The sequence below is a fragment of the Phyllobates terribilis genome, unplaced genomic scaffold (genome assembly GCF_046119375.1).
Source record: "Phyllobates terribilis strain yellow unplaced genomic scaffold, ASM4611937v1 Scaffold_9__5_contigs__length_417890890, whole genome shotgun sequence".
NCBI lineage: Eukaryota > Metazoa > Chordata > Amphibia > Anura > Dendrobatidae > Phyllobates > Phyllobates terribilis.
Window position 1 is genome coordinate 121,741,135 of NW_027362769.1, and position 17,033 is coordinate 121,758,167.

General features: G+C 38.4%; 1 protein-coding gene across 3 annotated transcripts in view; it reads left to right on the forward strand.

Moving 5' to 3' along the window:
• The window catches only part of LOC141161749 (sodium channel protein type 2 subunit alpha-like), a 313,242-nt gene that overhangs the window by 269,971 nt on the left and 26,238 nt on the right, over window positions 1-17,033 (forward strand). For all 3 annotated transcript variants that reach the window (XM_073647018.1, XM_073647017.1, XM_073647019.1), the window contains 2 exons: window positions 2,246-2,368; window positions 14,637-14,918. In XM_073647018.1, the coding sequence (XP_073503119.1) occupies window positions 2,246-2,368; window positions 14,637-14,918 (405 nt within the window). The remainder of the gene's footprint in view (window positions 1-2,245; window positions 2,369-14,636; window positions 14,919-17,033) is intronic.

The following is a 17,033-nucleotide window of genomic DNA, read 5'->3' on the forward strand; positions in this document are numbered from 1 at the left end:
AACTGTGATTCTATCACAACTGCTGCACCCAGTAAACTAAGTGATACATCGCTGGAATCAGAGTCTCTGTCCCTACATCATACTATTGTCAGATTACATAGCAAAAACCTGCTGATGGATTCCTGTAAGAGTTTCACACCACCAGGAATAAAGAGTCTGTTGGCCATGCGCACTTCAGAACCCCGGGAGAAGGGAACGGATAGAGATGCAAATTTACGATCACCTATCTATTCCTGGTCGCGTGAGATTGGGGACCCTCATCTGTCTGACACTTGTAGCATATTCTGTAGATATTTCATAAATGGCGTTAAAGAGGTTTCTGGCAATGGTGGATTCTCTTTATACTTCTTGATTAACTGTGTCTCTTTTAATACCTGTATTTTGGCTACTTCATATTTTGGCCAAGAGCATATTATGGTCATACCATCAAACTAGTCATGGTTTGGTCATCAAAATATGTAACGACATCAGTAGACCAGTCTTGTCTTGGCAAACTACATTACTATGACCATATCATTAGACTAGTCTGACAGTATACAGTGACTTGGTCTAATTCATAGGATCATTGTTGTTTTTCCGCAAGTGGCACATTTATTCCGGTTGTCATGTTTTCTTCTGTGCAATTAGACAGTCATAGGAGCTCGTGACTCATATAAGCAAGAATTACATGATTCCTATTTAACAGTGTTATAAAGGGGTCAAGTATTTAACAACATATAACATTTTGTCCATACTTTTTCCATTCAAGTGTGTTACAAGAGCGTCATTAGTCGCCTCCTACACCCAGTAAAAGAATACATGTAATTGCTCTTGCCTGGTCATGATCATAATGAATTTATTATATACGTTCTATTAAAGGGAACAGGTCACCTGATTCATGCTGCCAAAACCAATGGCAGGATGAATCGGAGCCTGGCTCTACGAGTATATTTTTCTTAAAAAAATAAAAAAACTCCAACAGATCTACTCACCTTTTTTTAAAGGGAATCTGACATCACGTTTTTTCTACCTCATCAGAGAGCAGCATAATGTAGGGGCAGAGACCCTGATTCCAGTGATGTGTCACTTAGCTTACTGGGTCCAGCAGTTGTGATACAATCAGAGTTTTTAGATGTAGAATGTAGCAAAGCTCAGAAAGCTGACCCCGCCCACACCACAGCTTTCTATGTACATTGTCTATTGACAGTAAGCTGCTTATCAGAGGAGAGGCGTTGATGGACCACAGTTCATGTGCACACTGGTCCAAGTAGTGATAGTCTCTTGATGATAAAACTTTCATTGTATGTAAACAACAGCACGCAGTCTAATAAGTGACACATCCCTGAAATCTGTGTCTTAGCCTCTACATTTTGCTGTCCTCAGATTACATAGCAAAAACCTGCTGACAGATTCTCTTTAAAGGTATACTTTTGGATAAAAAAAATGTTTGATCTTGTCCCCAGACAGATGATAGATATTGAATAAGGGTCTGACTGCTGGGACACCCACTAATTGTAGAATGGTGAACCCCAGTAACCCACCCCTACAGCCACATGACCACAGCATGGAGGGGGTTGATTGAGGTGGTGAACATACGCATGACCACTCCAACTATATGGAGGTGATAAAAACAGCCAAGAGCAGTGTTGGATTGAGGTCCAATGTTCTTACAGTGAGTGTAGATCCCAGCGTCAATTTAACATTTATCAACTAGTATATGATACTTGGAATACCCCTTTTAAGGATAATTATTGTTAAAACAAAAAACAAAGCACCTAGTTATTAACCAGTTCTTGAAATATTAATTAATTGGTTCTGATCCGATTTCTGTCATATCCTCTTTGGCGGTCGCCCTCGGGTATGATCAGCTAGCCGCTATTAAGTCTCTAAGGACCTTGAGAGCACTGAGGCCTCTACGTGCATTATCAAGATTTGAGGGCATAAGGGTAAGACTAAGATCTAGGTTGTCACACAACATAGATTCACTTTGTTTCTTTGTTGTAGGTGCTTTTTTTTATTGTCAGGGTTATTTTTTGCTCTTTAAAATTAACTGGAGATTTGGCAAATTGCGAGAGCGGGTAAGACTTTGAGGTGTCATTGGGCGAAACCTCATGTGCTCTATTCTAACCCAATTTCATTTTGCAGCTTGATCATCTGGTGATATCGAACAAAACCCCATCTCTTCTGGAAAACCAAAGGATATGTCATGTTTTTATAGCAGAATGTGATGCAGAAATTAGAACTGTTGCTTTTTGTTTTCATATAGGTGTCTCTTGTTAGCTTAATAGCTAATGCCTTGGGATATTCAGAACTAGGGGCTATTAAGTCCCTAAGGACCTTAAGGGCATTGAGACCATTAAGAGCCCTTTCACGGTTTGAAGGGATGAGGGTAAGATGAACAAGGACTTTTAATGCATGTATAGATACATGCATGTGGTATGTGATAAGGAATGAACCGGCAGCTCTATACTATTGTGTTACATATCATTGCAGCCACAGAACAAATTCACCTTTTATTCTTATATTCAGTGACATTTTTCATTTAATGAACAGAAGGTGATGCTCATTAACTTATAATTCATAACTAAGATGCTACCGTGACTTATTTTCTGGTGATAGTCCAGTCCAGTAAATGAGTAAAATCAAAGGGCAAGTACTCCAAAATCTCCAAAAATGTTACCGATAGTTTTTATGGTTGATTTGCAAAGATAAAGTTGGGTATTATATTCATAAGCTGATGTTTTAGTTCTGTCTACAGCCTTTAGCCGTCAGGACTAGTCACTTTAATAGCATATTGCAAGGTATAGCAATCTGCCAGTGTAGAGACTGGGCCAAAAATGTTACAAAAATTGTAAAGCATAGTATTAAAAGTGAGTTCTGTGTTTACCACTAAAGCCCAATTGCATGAGAGACATTTCATCAAAGTTATGCCATCGTAATGACATCACATGAGCATCGGTGGTTGCTAGTGTTAGAAAGGGATCTAGTGTTCCTAAGTAAACATTTATGTACACTGACAGTAGTGAATGTATGACCATAAGCTGTCAGATCAATATTATATGTCAACTGCACACAAATCAGATTATTTTAGCATCCTTCATCCCTACAGGGATAGGTAAGGCCAAATTCAGACTATGTAGTTTTGGACTTTGTGAATTTCTAGTCCACAATGAACTATTTTCCCCATGGACTACATACATATATGCAAAAAAAAAATCACACCATGCACCATTGGACTCTTTTCCACAGGCAAGAGTTGAATGGCTTGAACCGTTCCAAATGACTCACATGGGTGCGCTGCAGAGAGGTACAAGGAACTGCACAAGGAGGCGAAACATGTCTGCTTCCTCAGTACATCACATGGGATTTTCTTAAGGAAAATGAGTTAAACATAAATAAATAAGTATATATATTTAACAAAAACATAAATAACAAAAATAAATAAATATATACAATTAACAAAAAAATAAAATTGAAGAAATAGATAAATTAAAAAAGAAGTAAAATGCATCCCAGTAATTCAGTGGTTAGAGCCTGTTGCTTTGTATCATCGGGTTCCTAAGTTTGAATCTGACTAATGCTGACATTTGCATTGAGTTTGTGTATTCTCCCCATATTTGTATTGGTTTCTTCCTACACTCCAAAAAACATACTGAATTTAGGAATTAGATTATGAGATTATGTTGGTGCCATATAAATGGATAAAATAAATAGTACATCCCCCGTGCTGGACATATTTTACAAGTGCAGTATAAGTGCAAGAAGAGTATAAATGACCTCAGTTATTTTTATACATCACTAGTTTTAATCGACCCAGTCCCCACCCAAACTACTGTAATGCTTTCAGCAAAATAGGCAAAAATCTCAAACTTGTCAGAAGAGAATACCCAGGTTGTCTATGGAAATCATGCTGTGGCATAATCGGTAACCAATGAAAATAGGAATCTACAGATATAGCCAATGTCATTATTTTAACACATAGGCAACAGGTAATAAATCTGCTCCCCATAATAAACTGGGGAACAATAGTCTTCATCCAAAGCAGTTTTAATAATATTGGCTTAATCTGTTGGGTGGATGCTGCCATATAATACATTGCTTTACTCACTGTAGTAAAACCTTAAAAAAACATTGTATATAGTCTTTTTTCTTTCTATTTAAACATATTAGTCTAACTATATAATTATCCTCTGAAGCTTGTACTACAATGAGTCACTTGCGATCGTCAATTTTTAGACTTACTTTTAACTCTAGTATGCATTCTAAGATGTAAAATTAATTGTATGTTCATAAATATAAATTTAAAGAAATCTTAAAAGCAAAATTAATTTTTTTTCCAAAGACGGTGCCCCAGTGTCTCGTCCATTGACTGTGTCTAGTATTACAACTTTGCTTATTTACTTGGTTGGAAATGAACCAGTCACAGCTGGTGGTCAAAATTGGTGATGTTTCTGGAAAAAATAGATTGAATTTTGCAATCCTGGAGAAGCCATTAAAGGGGTATGTCACCCTTAGGATAGGTCATCAATATCATATCGGTGGGTGGTAAACCTGGCACCCCGTCTGATCAGTTGTAGTTACCTCTGGAAGAAGCTGGATCTAGAGATTGTAGATAGCTGCACTGCACAGATCCGTGCAATGTTTGGTGGGTATTACCGATCAGCTCCTATTCCTCTGAATGTCCTGAAGCCCCCAACTGTATGACTTTTTTAGAAAAACATCTGTAATAGATTAACAAAAATTCAATAGATTTTTATGAACTTTGTCCAAATTGATTCAAAATTACCTTTCTAGGATCATTTAACATACCAGTGCAATCATTCTTCAACTTCGTTACCCCAGAGCCTGGATTATAGGTTCTTTTTTTTGGAGTTTTATAGCCTCAAAGGCAATAGCAACCTCTGCTGCACCTTCCTGTTCTTGCAGCAGAGGTTGTCAAGACCACACCCAGTACTTAGATCAATCAGTTCTTTGTTGTGATTGACTTAAAGGGAACCTGACATTAAAAAATTGCCTATTAAGCTTATCCCAGGCTTCTAGAGGCAATTACATGATAACTACAATGATGTTTGTAGCTAAACTACATGAGCAGTGGTTTTGCTGTAGTTATAAAGTAAAACTTGCCTCCATGATCATGCAAGTGTATGCCCTGGATTTCAGAGACATCAGCACTGACATTAACTAGCTGTAATGATCAAATAAAGAGAAAAGATGTTTCTTCAAACCATGACTCGGCCAGTATACTGTACCGCCCCAGTGACTTGGGGTAAAGGTTTTCCACTCAAGGAGGCAAGTTATTACTTTATAACTATAGCAAAACCACTTCACACATAGTTTATCTACAAACATAATTGTAATAATCATGTAATTTCCTGTAGAAACCTGGGATTAGCTTAATAGGATATTTTTTTATGTCAAGTTTCCTTTAAACTATGCTTGGGTCATAGTATTATCACCGATACAATTATCAGCTGTATCATGTTGAAATGTAATGTTTTAGTAAAAGTCATAGCAATTGATATACAAATCTCAGGAAAATATCGGAATAAACTTTGTAAATATGGTGCATGATTCATTCAAGAATGTCAAGAATGGCATATAAACAAGCACATAAGATGCGAGGGGGCTTTATTTTTAGAAATCCAATATACAAATTATTGCCTCAATGACTATTTATGATTGATCGGTGGCAAAAGGTTACTTCTAAAAATACCTCCAGTCATTCCATTGTCTGATTATATCTGTATAATATACGCTGTATAATGACTCAGGATGGCTATTGATGTACATTTATCAATAGTGTTGACAGTCATTTACCACCTTTTGACATCTTCAATGAGTTTCTTCCATTTTTAACAGGATTTTGGCTAAGTATAGGTATCTAGCTAGGACGTAGTGTTTAGAGTCTACACTATACACCAGACATTACATCTGTATTGATAGTAGATCCCTGTTTTAAGCAAGGAGAACTTACAGTTCTATTCCTGGCTTCGTTATGAGATACAGAACTATTCTTCAACAGAAAAGTATTAGCTAAACTAGCTGTTCATTAAAATTCAGATATCCTGCTCCATGGAAACTAAGCCGCGGTGCGGCTGATATGACTTATTTTTCTACTTGATGGTTCAGAAATAAGTTTGTTTTTCCTGCAGCAACATAATTTAAACAGTCACGAAATTCCAAGAACTTCATCGATAGAATAATAAGATTGGGTTGTCTGATAATTTGTTTTTCGACATTTGCCATTGGGGGAATATTGGGACAACTCCAAACATATTAGATCGTTGATCTGTTGGCTTCTGAATTTGGTGTGTTAAGCTGATATTAAGCTTTTGTGTATGGCCAGTGTAGCATAATATTAGGAGAAATCAGAATTATAGCTAAGCCAGATCCTTTCTCTGTCAAAAACGATATATAGGAACTTTGAACAAGACATCGTGCACATAGGGTAGTACGGTCTGGTTGATGCGATATAGGAGGTGGGACTGCGCTCATCTGTTGTGGTTGTTTTGGGACACAACTCCCATGTAGGTTCCATCTGAAGAGGAGGTAAAAGCTTTCCTGCATGTGAATTCCAATGGATATAGGAGGGATCAACAGTTGGCTATGCTGTGCTGTCGAGTGGAGAATATTTTTTCACAAAAGGGCAGGTAAGTACAGTAGTTTACCTACGCGTTTTGGGATTGGTACAACATTATTGTTATTGTTGTTTATCTTGAAGAAGACATTGGTACAACCCCGAAATACATAGAATAAACTACTCTACTTACCTACCCTTGTGTGAAGAATTATTCTCCACTCAGCAGCACAGAATTGCGTACCATTGATCCCTCCTATATCCATTGAAAAATTATGTATAGACAGAGAGGGGGGCTGGCTTTGCTAATAAATGATCTGTCAGTAGGACCTTGTACAAACATCACTTGTTATGGCTCACAGGAACCACTGTCCTGTGAAGGACAAAAAATGGAAGAGGACCTGCCAAGACCTGGGGCCAGAGCTTAAAAGTATTCTGTTACTCTATTGAATGACTGTTCAAACCAAGCACGGGCACTCGATGCACTCGTGGCATCACCGAACAGTTCAATGCACTTTCCCACCTACTTGTTTTATATCCACCATCCTCTTCTTTGATTGACAGCTCTCGTTATACAGGAGCCAGAGAAAGGCAGAGATAGATGGTAAACAAGCAGGTGGGAAGGTGCACTGAACTGTTTGGCGATGTCATGAGTGCACCTAAGGTGCACTGTACTGCTCTGCCATGCCTGTGTTAGGTTTGAACAGTCATTTTGTGATGGCAGACTCTCTTTAAAGATGAAGATCGGGGACAGAAATTTTATTACTAAATTACGTACAGTAACTTACTAATTTAGGCATTTTTAACAACTTTTTTATGTGCTATGATGCAAACAGCTCATACTCAAGGCAACATTGTGTGCCCAGACCTATGAATAGCAGCATATATAGTCCTTATGTCTATATTACTGATCTATATATTCTGCAATATAACGCTACTGTGGGGCAACCTATCCTGCCCTAGAAGCAATGCAGAAAACCTCTATAATATATAGCATATATTATGTGTAAGATCAGGGACACATTGAGGTGTAGTGTGAGCCCAATATACTTATGTACAGAATCATGTCATGGCCATGTGTATACTCACTAACCCAGGGAACTCAAACACGCGGCCCTAGGGCCGCATGCAGCCCCAGAGGCTTCTTAATGCGGCCCCCAGGCACCGGAGCCCCCGTAATGATTGCGGCCTGGTCCTGAGGGCCGCCAAAGTCAGTGATTCTTTTCAGTTGAATGATCTACAAGTTAGGGACCAGCATGGGCCATTACTACAAGATGGGCACCAGGATGGGCACATTACTACAAGATGGGGATCAGGATGGGCACATTACTACAAGATGGGGACCAGGATGGGCACAGTACTACAAGATGGGCACCAGGATGGGCTCATTACTACAAGATGGGGATCAGGATGGGCACATTACTACAAGATGAGGATCAGGATGGGCACATTACTACAAGATGGGGACCAGGATGGGCACATTACTACAAGATGGGGACCGGAATGGGCACATTACTACAAGATGGGGATCAGGATGGGCACATTACTACAAGATGGGGACCAGGATGGGCACATTACTACAAGATGGGCACCAGGATGGGCTCATTACTACAAGATGGGGATCAGGATGGGCACATTACTACAAGATGAGGATCAGCATGGGCACATTACTACAAGATGGGGACCAGGATGGGCACATTACTACAAGATGGGGACCGGGATGGGCACATTACTACAAGATGGGGACCAGGATGGGCACATTAGTACAAGATGCCGCCCAAGATGGGGGACATTACTACAACATGGGGACAAGGATGGGGACATTACTACAAGATGGGGACATTACTACAAGATGCGGCAAGGATGGGGACATTACTACAAGATGGGGACCAGGATGGGCACATTACTACAAGATGGGGACCAGGATGGGCACATTACTACAAGATGAGGATCAGGATGGGCACATTACTACAAGATGGGGACCAGGATGGGCACATTACTACAAGATGGGGACCGGGATGGGCACATTACTACAAGATGGGGACCAGGATGGGCACATTACTACAAGATGCCGCCCAAGATGGGGGACATTACTACAAGATGGGGACAAGGATGGGGACATTACTACAAGATGGGGACATTACTACAAGATGCGGCAAGGATGGGGACATTACTACAAGTTGGGGAAACTATTACAAGATGGGGACATTGCTATAAGAAGTTGGTCAGAATTACTATATGGTGCTAATTGCTAGAAAAAAAACCACTGTATGTGGCCAATTAGGAGACACAAAAAGGAAATAAAAATTTTAAAAGCTGTAGAACTGTAAACTTTTAAAAACTATAAAACTGTACCACAGCCCATAAAAAGAATGCCATTTAAAAGAATAAAATAAAAAAAAAACAATGTTCAAAAAATGATCCAAAAGGCGTATAGAAAAACAATATGGTATCATTAAAAATTTATATCATCCGACAAAGAATGCGGCCCTTCAAATTCACATTTTTTTCTATGTGCCGCCCATATACCTAGCTGAGTTTGAGACCCCTGCACTAACCAATGACATAAAGCAATGCTAACATGAAATTACACAATTTATTATACATGTAGTGATCATTGTCGTACAAGCTTCAGACATAGTAAGTGTGGACTGGTGGGATAAGGATCATTTCTTACTGATTTCATGCATGTCGGGATCTAAAATAAAACACATCAAAGTATGAGACAAATATCTGATCATACTGTTAACAATACTAATATCATACCAAATATCTGCTTCTACCGATGCATGCGGCACATTGTAACAAGATACAACTTTCTCATTTCACATAACGTCTTAGATATATTTTATAGTCATTGACTCAAGGGCATTGATTCAAAGGAGAACTATCATGGAAAATCCTTGCAGAACTATGAAGAGATGAAAAATATAATCGATAGGTTAAGTTTGGGGATCCCCTGCTAACCAAAAATAGCAAAAGTAAAAGTGTCCAATACGTCTAGAAAGATCTATCATGCAACGTGTGATGAATTTGCCTGTTTGGTCTAGATTCTGACACTACGTTTAAAACAGTAGTAATAATAATAATAATAATAATAATAAATCTCCCTCATTGTTTCTTATGTCATACAATCTATATAGGGTATCAATCAATAATTTTTCTAAGACTTCAGCCTACCTTGAGCTTTATCTCTTGCATATGATACCTCAATTTTTCTACTGAGAGTTTTTTGAAGGGAAATTGGGAAACCTTTCAGCCAATCACGCAAGTTATGCAGGCAAAATATGTGTAGTGTGATCCTATAAAATGTAGGTAATTTCCATGATAAACTATATCTCTGCCAGGTTATTCTAATAGTTCTCCTTTCAAATGTTCACACAAAATTAGTTTTTGAATATTTTCTGCTGTAAAATTTAGGATGTGTCAAACATTTCCTTCAAGAAAAACTGTAGAGTTATTACCCCAGCTTTTACTTATTGCTTGTTACCACTCCAGCTTTTACTTATTGCTTGTTACCACTCCAGATTTTACTTATCGCTTGTTACTACTCCAGCGTTTACTTATTGCTTGTTACCATTCGTGCTTTTACTTATTGCTTGTTACCACTCCAGATTTTACTTATTGCTTGTTACCACCCCAGCTTTTACTTATCGCTTGTTACCATTCCCGCTTTTACTCATTGTTTGTTACCATTCCCGCTTTTACTTATTGCTTGTTACCACCCCAGCTTTTACTTATTGCTTGTTACCCCTCCAGCTTTTACTTATTGCTTGTTACCACTCCAGATTTTACTTATTGCTTGTTACCACTCCAGCTTTTACTTATTGCTTGTTACCACTCCAGCTTTTACTTATTGCTTGTTACCACCCCAGCTTTTACTTATTGCTTGTTACCATTCCCGCTTTTACTTATTGCTTGTTACCACTCCAGATTTTACTTATTGCTTGTTACTACTCCAGCTTTTACTTATTGCTTGTTACCCCTCCAGCTTTTACTTATTGCTTGTTACCACTCCAGATTTTACTTATTGCTTGTTACTACTCCAGCTTTTACTTATTGCTTGTTACCCCTTCAACTTTTACTTATTGCTTGTTACCACCCCAGTTTTTACTTATTGCTTGTTACCCCTCCAGCTTTTACTTATTGCTTGTTACCACTCCAGATTTTACTTATTGCTTGTTACCACCCCAGCTTTTACTTATTGCTTGTTACCATTCCCGCTTTTACTTATTGCTTGTTACCACCCCAGCTTTTACTTATTGCTTGTTACCACTCCAGCTTTTACTTATTGCTTGTTACCACTCCAGCTTTTACTTATTGCTTGTTACCACACCAGATTTTACTGACTGAGATTCCCAGTTGAGGACAGTACATCACTGGAGAGACCTATATTCTTCCCACTATCACAGGCCATGTGATAGTGGGAGGAAGACCATAAGTCGTGTCTACAGTAACAAGACCATAGTCGTGGTGTCTACAGGGACAAGAGGTCTTGTAGACAATAATGAACTCCAGAGATTTGATGTAGACATTTTAGCCAGCATGTGACAGCTATTGGGACTGCTAAAAGTGAGACCCTAACAACATGCACATAGGATAACACATCAGTTAGTAAGTGCTGGTGGTGGTAGTTGCCTGACAGGTTGTATCTTACTATTACTTTACTGTCCTTTTTATTGGATTACGTGCTGTTCTTTCTCATTGGGCCAGCCTTCTTGTGTATGTAAGCACAACTCAGGGTGAGCAATGCGGTGAATAAATAGCTGTCCTGTCTAAGCAACCCCCATTCATATACTTTGCTAGAGTATAGACACCATAAAGGCTAGTCCCATGCTCAGGACTGCTTATCTTTGAGCCACTGCACTACAATGAGTCTCATTCTCTTAGACATTGCATAACCATGGAAAATGTAGCACACTCCCACTTCATATGTGCCATCTTTCCTCATGTGTGAATAATGACTTTGCTAGGATGAAGCGCTAGTTATGGCTGGTCTCACACTTCAGGTTTTTTCTCAAATGTGAAAAACGACCCATGTTTTTGGCAGTGTGCTGGACCCATTTTTGGTCCATTTGTCAGTTTTATCATACTGTATATTGTTACATCCATTTTTCTTGTATGAAAAAAAAAATCTTAACTTTTCCTACCCATTAAATAATAAAATAACGATAGTTATCCGTTTGTTTTTTCACGGGATCTTATACTTTTTTTTGAGGATGTGTGAAAATGAAAAATGCAAACTTATTATAATAGTTGCCTGATCTATCTGTAAAAAGACAAATATCACCCTTAGGCTCTGATAATATTTGATCTGGGTTATATTACACTAAGGGAAAGTAAGTAACAAAAAACGCCCCAGTGTGAAAATTACAAGATTTCTATTTGTTTTAATTTTTAATACAGATTGTAACATCTAAAAAAAATGGCAACTACAAAAAAATACATTAAAAAAAAAGGTTTAAACAATACAACAAACAACACATTCCCTTTAAAGAAGCACTCCCATCAAAGTTTTTATCGTCTTAATATATTGCAATCATATTATACAGTCATGGCCGAAAGTGTTGGCACCCTTGAATTTTTCCAGAAAATGAAGTATTTCCCCCAGTAAATTTATTGCAATTACACATGTTTTGTTATACACATGTTTATTTCCTTTGTGTGTATTGGAACAACACAAAAAAACTGAGAAAAAAGGCAAATTTGACATAATTTCACACAAAACCCCAAAAATTAGCAGACCAAATTTTTGCCACCTTTCCAAAATTGTGAGCTAACAACATTGTTTCAAGCATGTGATGCTCGTTCAAACTCACTTGTGACAAGAAACAGGTGTGGGCAATATGAAAATCACACCTGAAACCAGATAAAAATGGGACAAGTTGACCTAATCTTTGCATTTGTGTGTCTGTGTGTGCCACACTAAGCATGGAGAACAGAAAGAGGACAAGAGAATGTCTGAGGACTTTAAACACAAATTGTTGAACCATATCAACAATCTCAAGGTGACAAGTTTATCTCCAGAGATCTTGATGTTCCTTTGTCTACAGTGCGCAACATAATTTAGAAGTTTACAACCCATGGCACTGTAGCTTTTCTCCCTGGATGTGGATGGCAGAGAAAAATTGCTGAAAGGTTGCAATGCAGGATAATCAAGATGGCGGATAAGCAGCCCCAATCAAGTTCCAAAGAAATTCAAGCTGTTCTGCAGGCACAGGGTGCATCAGGGTCAGAGCGAATTATCCGTCGACATTTGAATGAAATGAAACACTATGGCAGGAAACCCAGGAGGATCCCACTGCTGACACAGAGACATAAAACACTAGACTGCAGTTTGCCAAATGTACACGAGTAAGCCAAAATCCTTCTGGGAAAGTGTCTTGTCGACGGATGAGACCAAGCTACAGCTTTTTCGTAAAGCGCATAATTCTACTGTTTACCAAAAATGGAATGAGGCCTACAAAGAATAGAACACAATACCTACAGTCAAATATGGTGGAGGTGCAAAGACGTTTTCTGGTTGTTTTGCTGCCTCTGGCACTAGGTGCCTTGTTTGTGTGCAAGGCATCATGAAATCTGAAGATTACCAAAGGATTTTGAGTTGCAATGTAATACCCAGTCTTAGAAAGCTGGGTTTTCATCCTAGGTTATGGGTCTTCCAGCAGGACAATGACCCCAAACATACTTCAAGAAGCACCCAGAAATGGATGAAAACAAAGCACTGGAGAGTTCTGAAGTATCCAGCAATGAGTTCGGATCTAAATCCCATTGAACACCTGTGGGGAGATCTTAAAATTGCTGTTGGGAGAAGGCACCCATCAAATATGAGAGACCTGGATCAGTTTGCAAAAGAAGAGTGGTCCAAAATTCCAGTTGAGAGGTGTAAGAAGCTCATTGATGGTTATATGCAGCTATTGATTGCAGTTTTTTATTTCGAAGGGTGTGCAACCAATTATTAAGTTGAGAGTGCCAACAATTTTGTCCAGCCCATTTTGGGATTTTTTGTGAAATGATGTCCAATTTTCCCTTTTCCCTGATTTTTTGTATTGTTCCAATACCCACAAAGGAAATAAGCTTGTATAACAAAACATGTGTAATTGCAATAATTTTCTGGGAGAAATACTTCATTTTCTGGAACAATTTCAAGGGTGCAAACAGTTTCGGTCATGACTGTATAACAATGTGTACTCATGCCAGGAAAAGAGACTTCCTGTGTCTACATAGAGCAGAGAAAAGAAAAGAACTTACTGGGTAGAAAGGCAAAATGAGCAATTGTAAGTACACCGTGCTATATAATATGACTGCAATATATTAAGAAGATAATAACTTTGACGGGAGGAGGGCTTCTTTAAGCTGTTTATTGAAAATCATATAAAGGTTATTAATTATATTTGATGTACTAGTATTAGCTCATTTTATAGTTTTCAAAATTAGTACACCATGGGCAAAGTTATGAGAAAGGACAGCACGTAGCAAATAGAAACAGAGAGAACAATATGTATTCTAGCTATTCAGAATTACAAAATGTAATGTTAATATAATGCATGTCCATCACACTCCCAATATACTGTATGTACAACTACCCTTGGCTGATTAGAGCATGTGCAAATCTAAGGAAAGTAGTACATGTTTCAGATTGAAATCTATGTTGTTTTCTGACACCAATTTTAATGTATTTTATATTTTTTGATCCCAATCTTTTATATTTTTTTCCAGTTTTTATCTTATTTTCTGAACAACTTTTGTCCTAAAATCATTCCACCACTTAATATTTCCGTTACGTTTTCCTTTATTTGACTTGTGTCCTTTATCACATTTCTTTTAATATTTTTCTCTTTTTTTTCTGCAGTTTACATGTCTGTGCGTCCGTTTTTCCACTATCAGGTCTTTATTTTTCTATATTGTTATAATTTCCTTTTTTTTTTTTTTACTTTGTGACGTCTGAGTTTTTTTTCCCACATGACCCATCTGTATAGATTTATTTTAGTGTTCTTTTCATGTCCAGTACTGACCTGACATCATGATCTCTATTGTCAAAAACTGACATTCTTTTTTTCTTCCCTAATCATTACATTAGGTGGTTGTGAATGCGCTGATCGGAGCGATTCCCTCTATTATGAACGTGCTGCTGGTCTGCCTCATATTTTGGTTGATTTTCAGTATAATGGGCGTGAACCTTTTTGCGGGAAAGTATTATCACTGCGTTAATACTACGACGGGTCTAAATTTTCTCCATACGGATGTTAATAATTATTCAGAATGTTTACAGCTAGTGAAGGCAAATCAAAGTGCTCGATGGAAGAACGTAAAAGTTAATTTTGATAATGTGGGAGCAGGGTATCTGGCGCTACTTCAAGTGGTAAGTCAAGTTCATATATTCTCTATATATCGTAAACTGCTGTGTGTACCCCAATCTAATCTAACGACTAGGTAACCTTTTCACAAAATGTTGTTTTTATTGTTTATTTCCTCAATGCAAAGTTAAGCAACTTTGTAAATAGTCTTAATTAAAAATGTCCTTCTATTTTGCTCGTGCAAAACTGATCCAAACCTGTTAAAGCTCCTGCTCCTGAAAGCTCTCTGCACTCCCTCCCTTCTCTCAGTGTTAGAAATAGCAGGAGTGAGAGAGAGCGGGCTGTTCTCTCAGTGTTAGAAATAGCAGGAGTGAGAGAGAGAGGGCTGTACATAGATCTGTAGTGGATATAGGAGAGAGTTTCTCGGGGAGAGCACAGAAAACAAACTATAGACAAGGAGGAAAGCATAGAGAGTAGTAATAAATATTAGAGCTGTGCTAATACATGAATGCAAGAGTGAAGACAGCAGCACCCTGGCTACACACAGTGCTCACAGCCAGCCTATATTACTGAGAGAGACACTCCCACAAGAGAAAAAGCTGAAACTTAGATGAAGCTGGAAATTGCATATCAGTGGCTCAGGAATGAAGATTGGAGACTTAACCCTAGTGTGATTTTATTAACTAAACGTAACCACGAACGTAAAAATAATGTTTTCCATGTCAAAGGTGTTCATGACCTTTAAAGAGACTCTGCCAGCACGATGACTATTCAAACCAAGTGCAGGCACTCGGTACATCATGGCGTGGCCGATTATTTAAATATATCTTCCCACCTGCTTGTTTTCTATCTATCTCCTCCTTTCTCTTCCTCTATGAAGCCAGAACTGTCAATCAAAGAAGAGGGGATGGAGATAGAGAGAAAACAAGCAGGTGGGAAGGTGTATTTAAATTATTGGCCACACCTTTGTGCACCGAGTGGCAGTACTTATATTGACCGTCATTCTGTGCTGATCGAGTCCCTTTAAATAACACAGTATAGATTTCATTACATGTGACCTGAAAATCAACTTTATAAAGTTACAGTATAATAGTCAACTGTGCTGCCTCATGTCACATAAAAAAGTACTTTGAAAACTACATGAAAATGAAGGCTTTAGTGTCTGCTGGGTGTATCCAGACCATCTAAAGGTCTCTTGACATGGACCAACAGGCGGCACTAAGTGAACTCCACATTTTAAAGTCTGTTTACCCTGGCAGACCATGTTAAACGATGAGCACTGAATAACCTTTCATAGATCGCTCAGTGCACAGAAGCTGCCATTGATCTCGGTTGCGTGAATCCTGTTTATACAGGACAATGCACCACCAAGAACAATGATTTTGAAGCCGTCCTAAAAATTATTTCACCCCATGAATGAGTGTTTTGCTCGTTCATCGGGTTATCATCAGCCTGTATACACTGTAAGATTACCATAATACGAGCGATCTTGGGAACACTCATCCACAATAATCTTTAAGTGTAAATGCACCTTAAGAGTCCTGGTTAATCTGTGCTAAACCTGTCCTTGCTCTGTTGATTGCTATAGAGCTGAAAACCAGAGTGTTTGACTTTGTAAGAATAGGATAACCAACTTTGGTTGGCACATGCGCTGTTTCCTTGCGCCACTTCCTGATTGTGCACATGCTCAGACCAGAGTTGATTACTCTGCACATGTGGCAGTTTTCAGTCCTATCGCACAAGTAGCATATTTTGTGCAACCTGTAAATGATATTGCAAGTGTCATACATGCCAATGAACTGACATGGGATAAGATGAGTAAAGATTGACAAGGAGACTTGCGAAGACCTGGATGCGCACATTTGCAGATAGCCTGGAAGATTTTTCAAGTAATCTAATGCATATTAATTGATGTTAAAGTTTTCTGGTCACAAATGATGGTGGAAGAAATTTCTAGAAATAAATCTTGCAAACAGTTTCCATTTAAAGGGAAGAGCTCATCTACGTAGAATCCATCGGCATACACCTGAGGAAGGCTGGATGCAGCTGAAATGCGTAGTGCTTTTTACTAAAAAGAGAAGAGCTCATCTATGTAGACCTCATAGGCATACTCCTGTGGAAGGCTTGATGCAGCCGAAACGCGTAGTATTTTTTAATAAAAAGGGAAGAGCTTATCTATG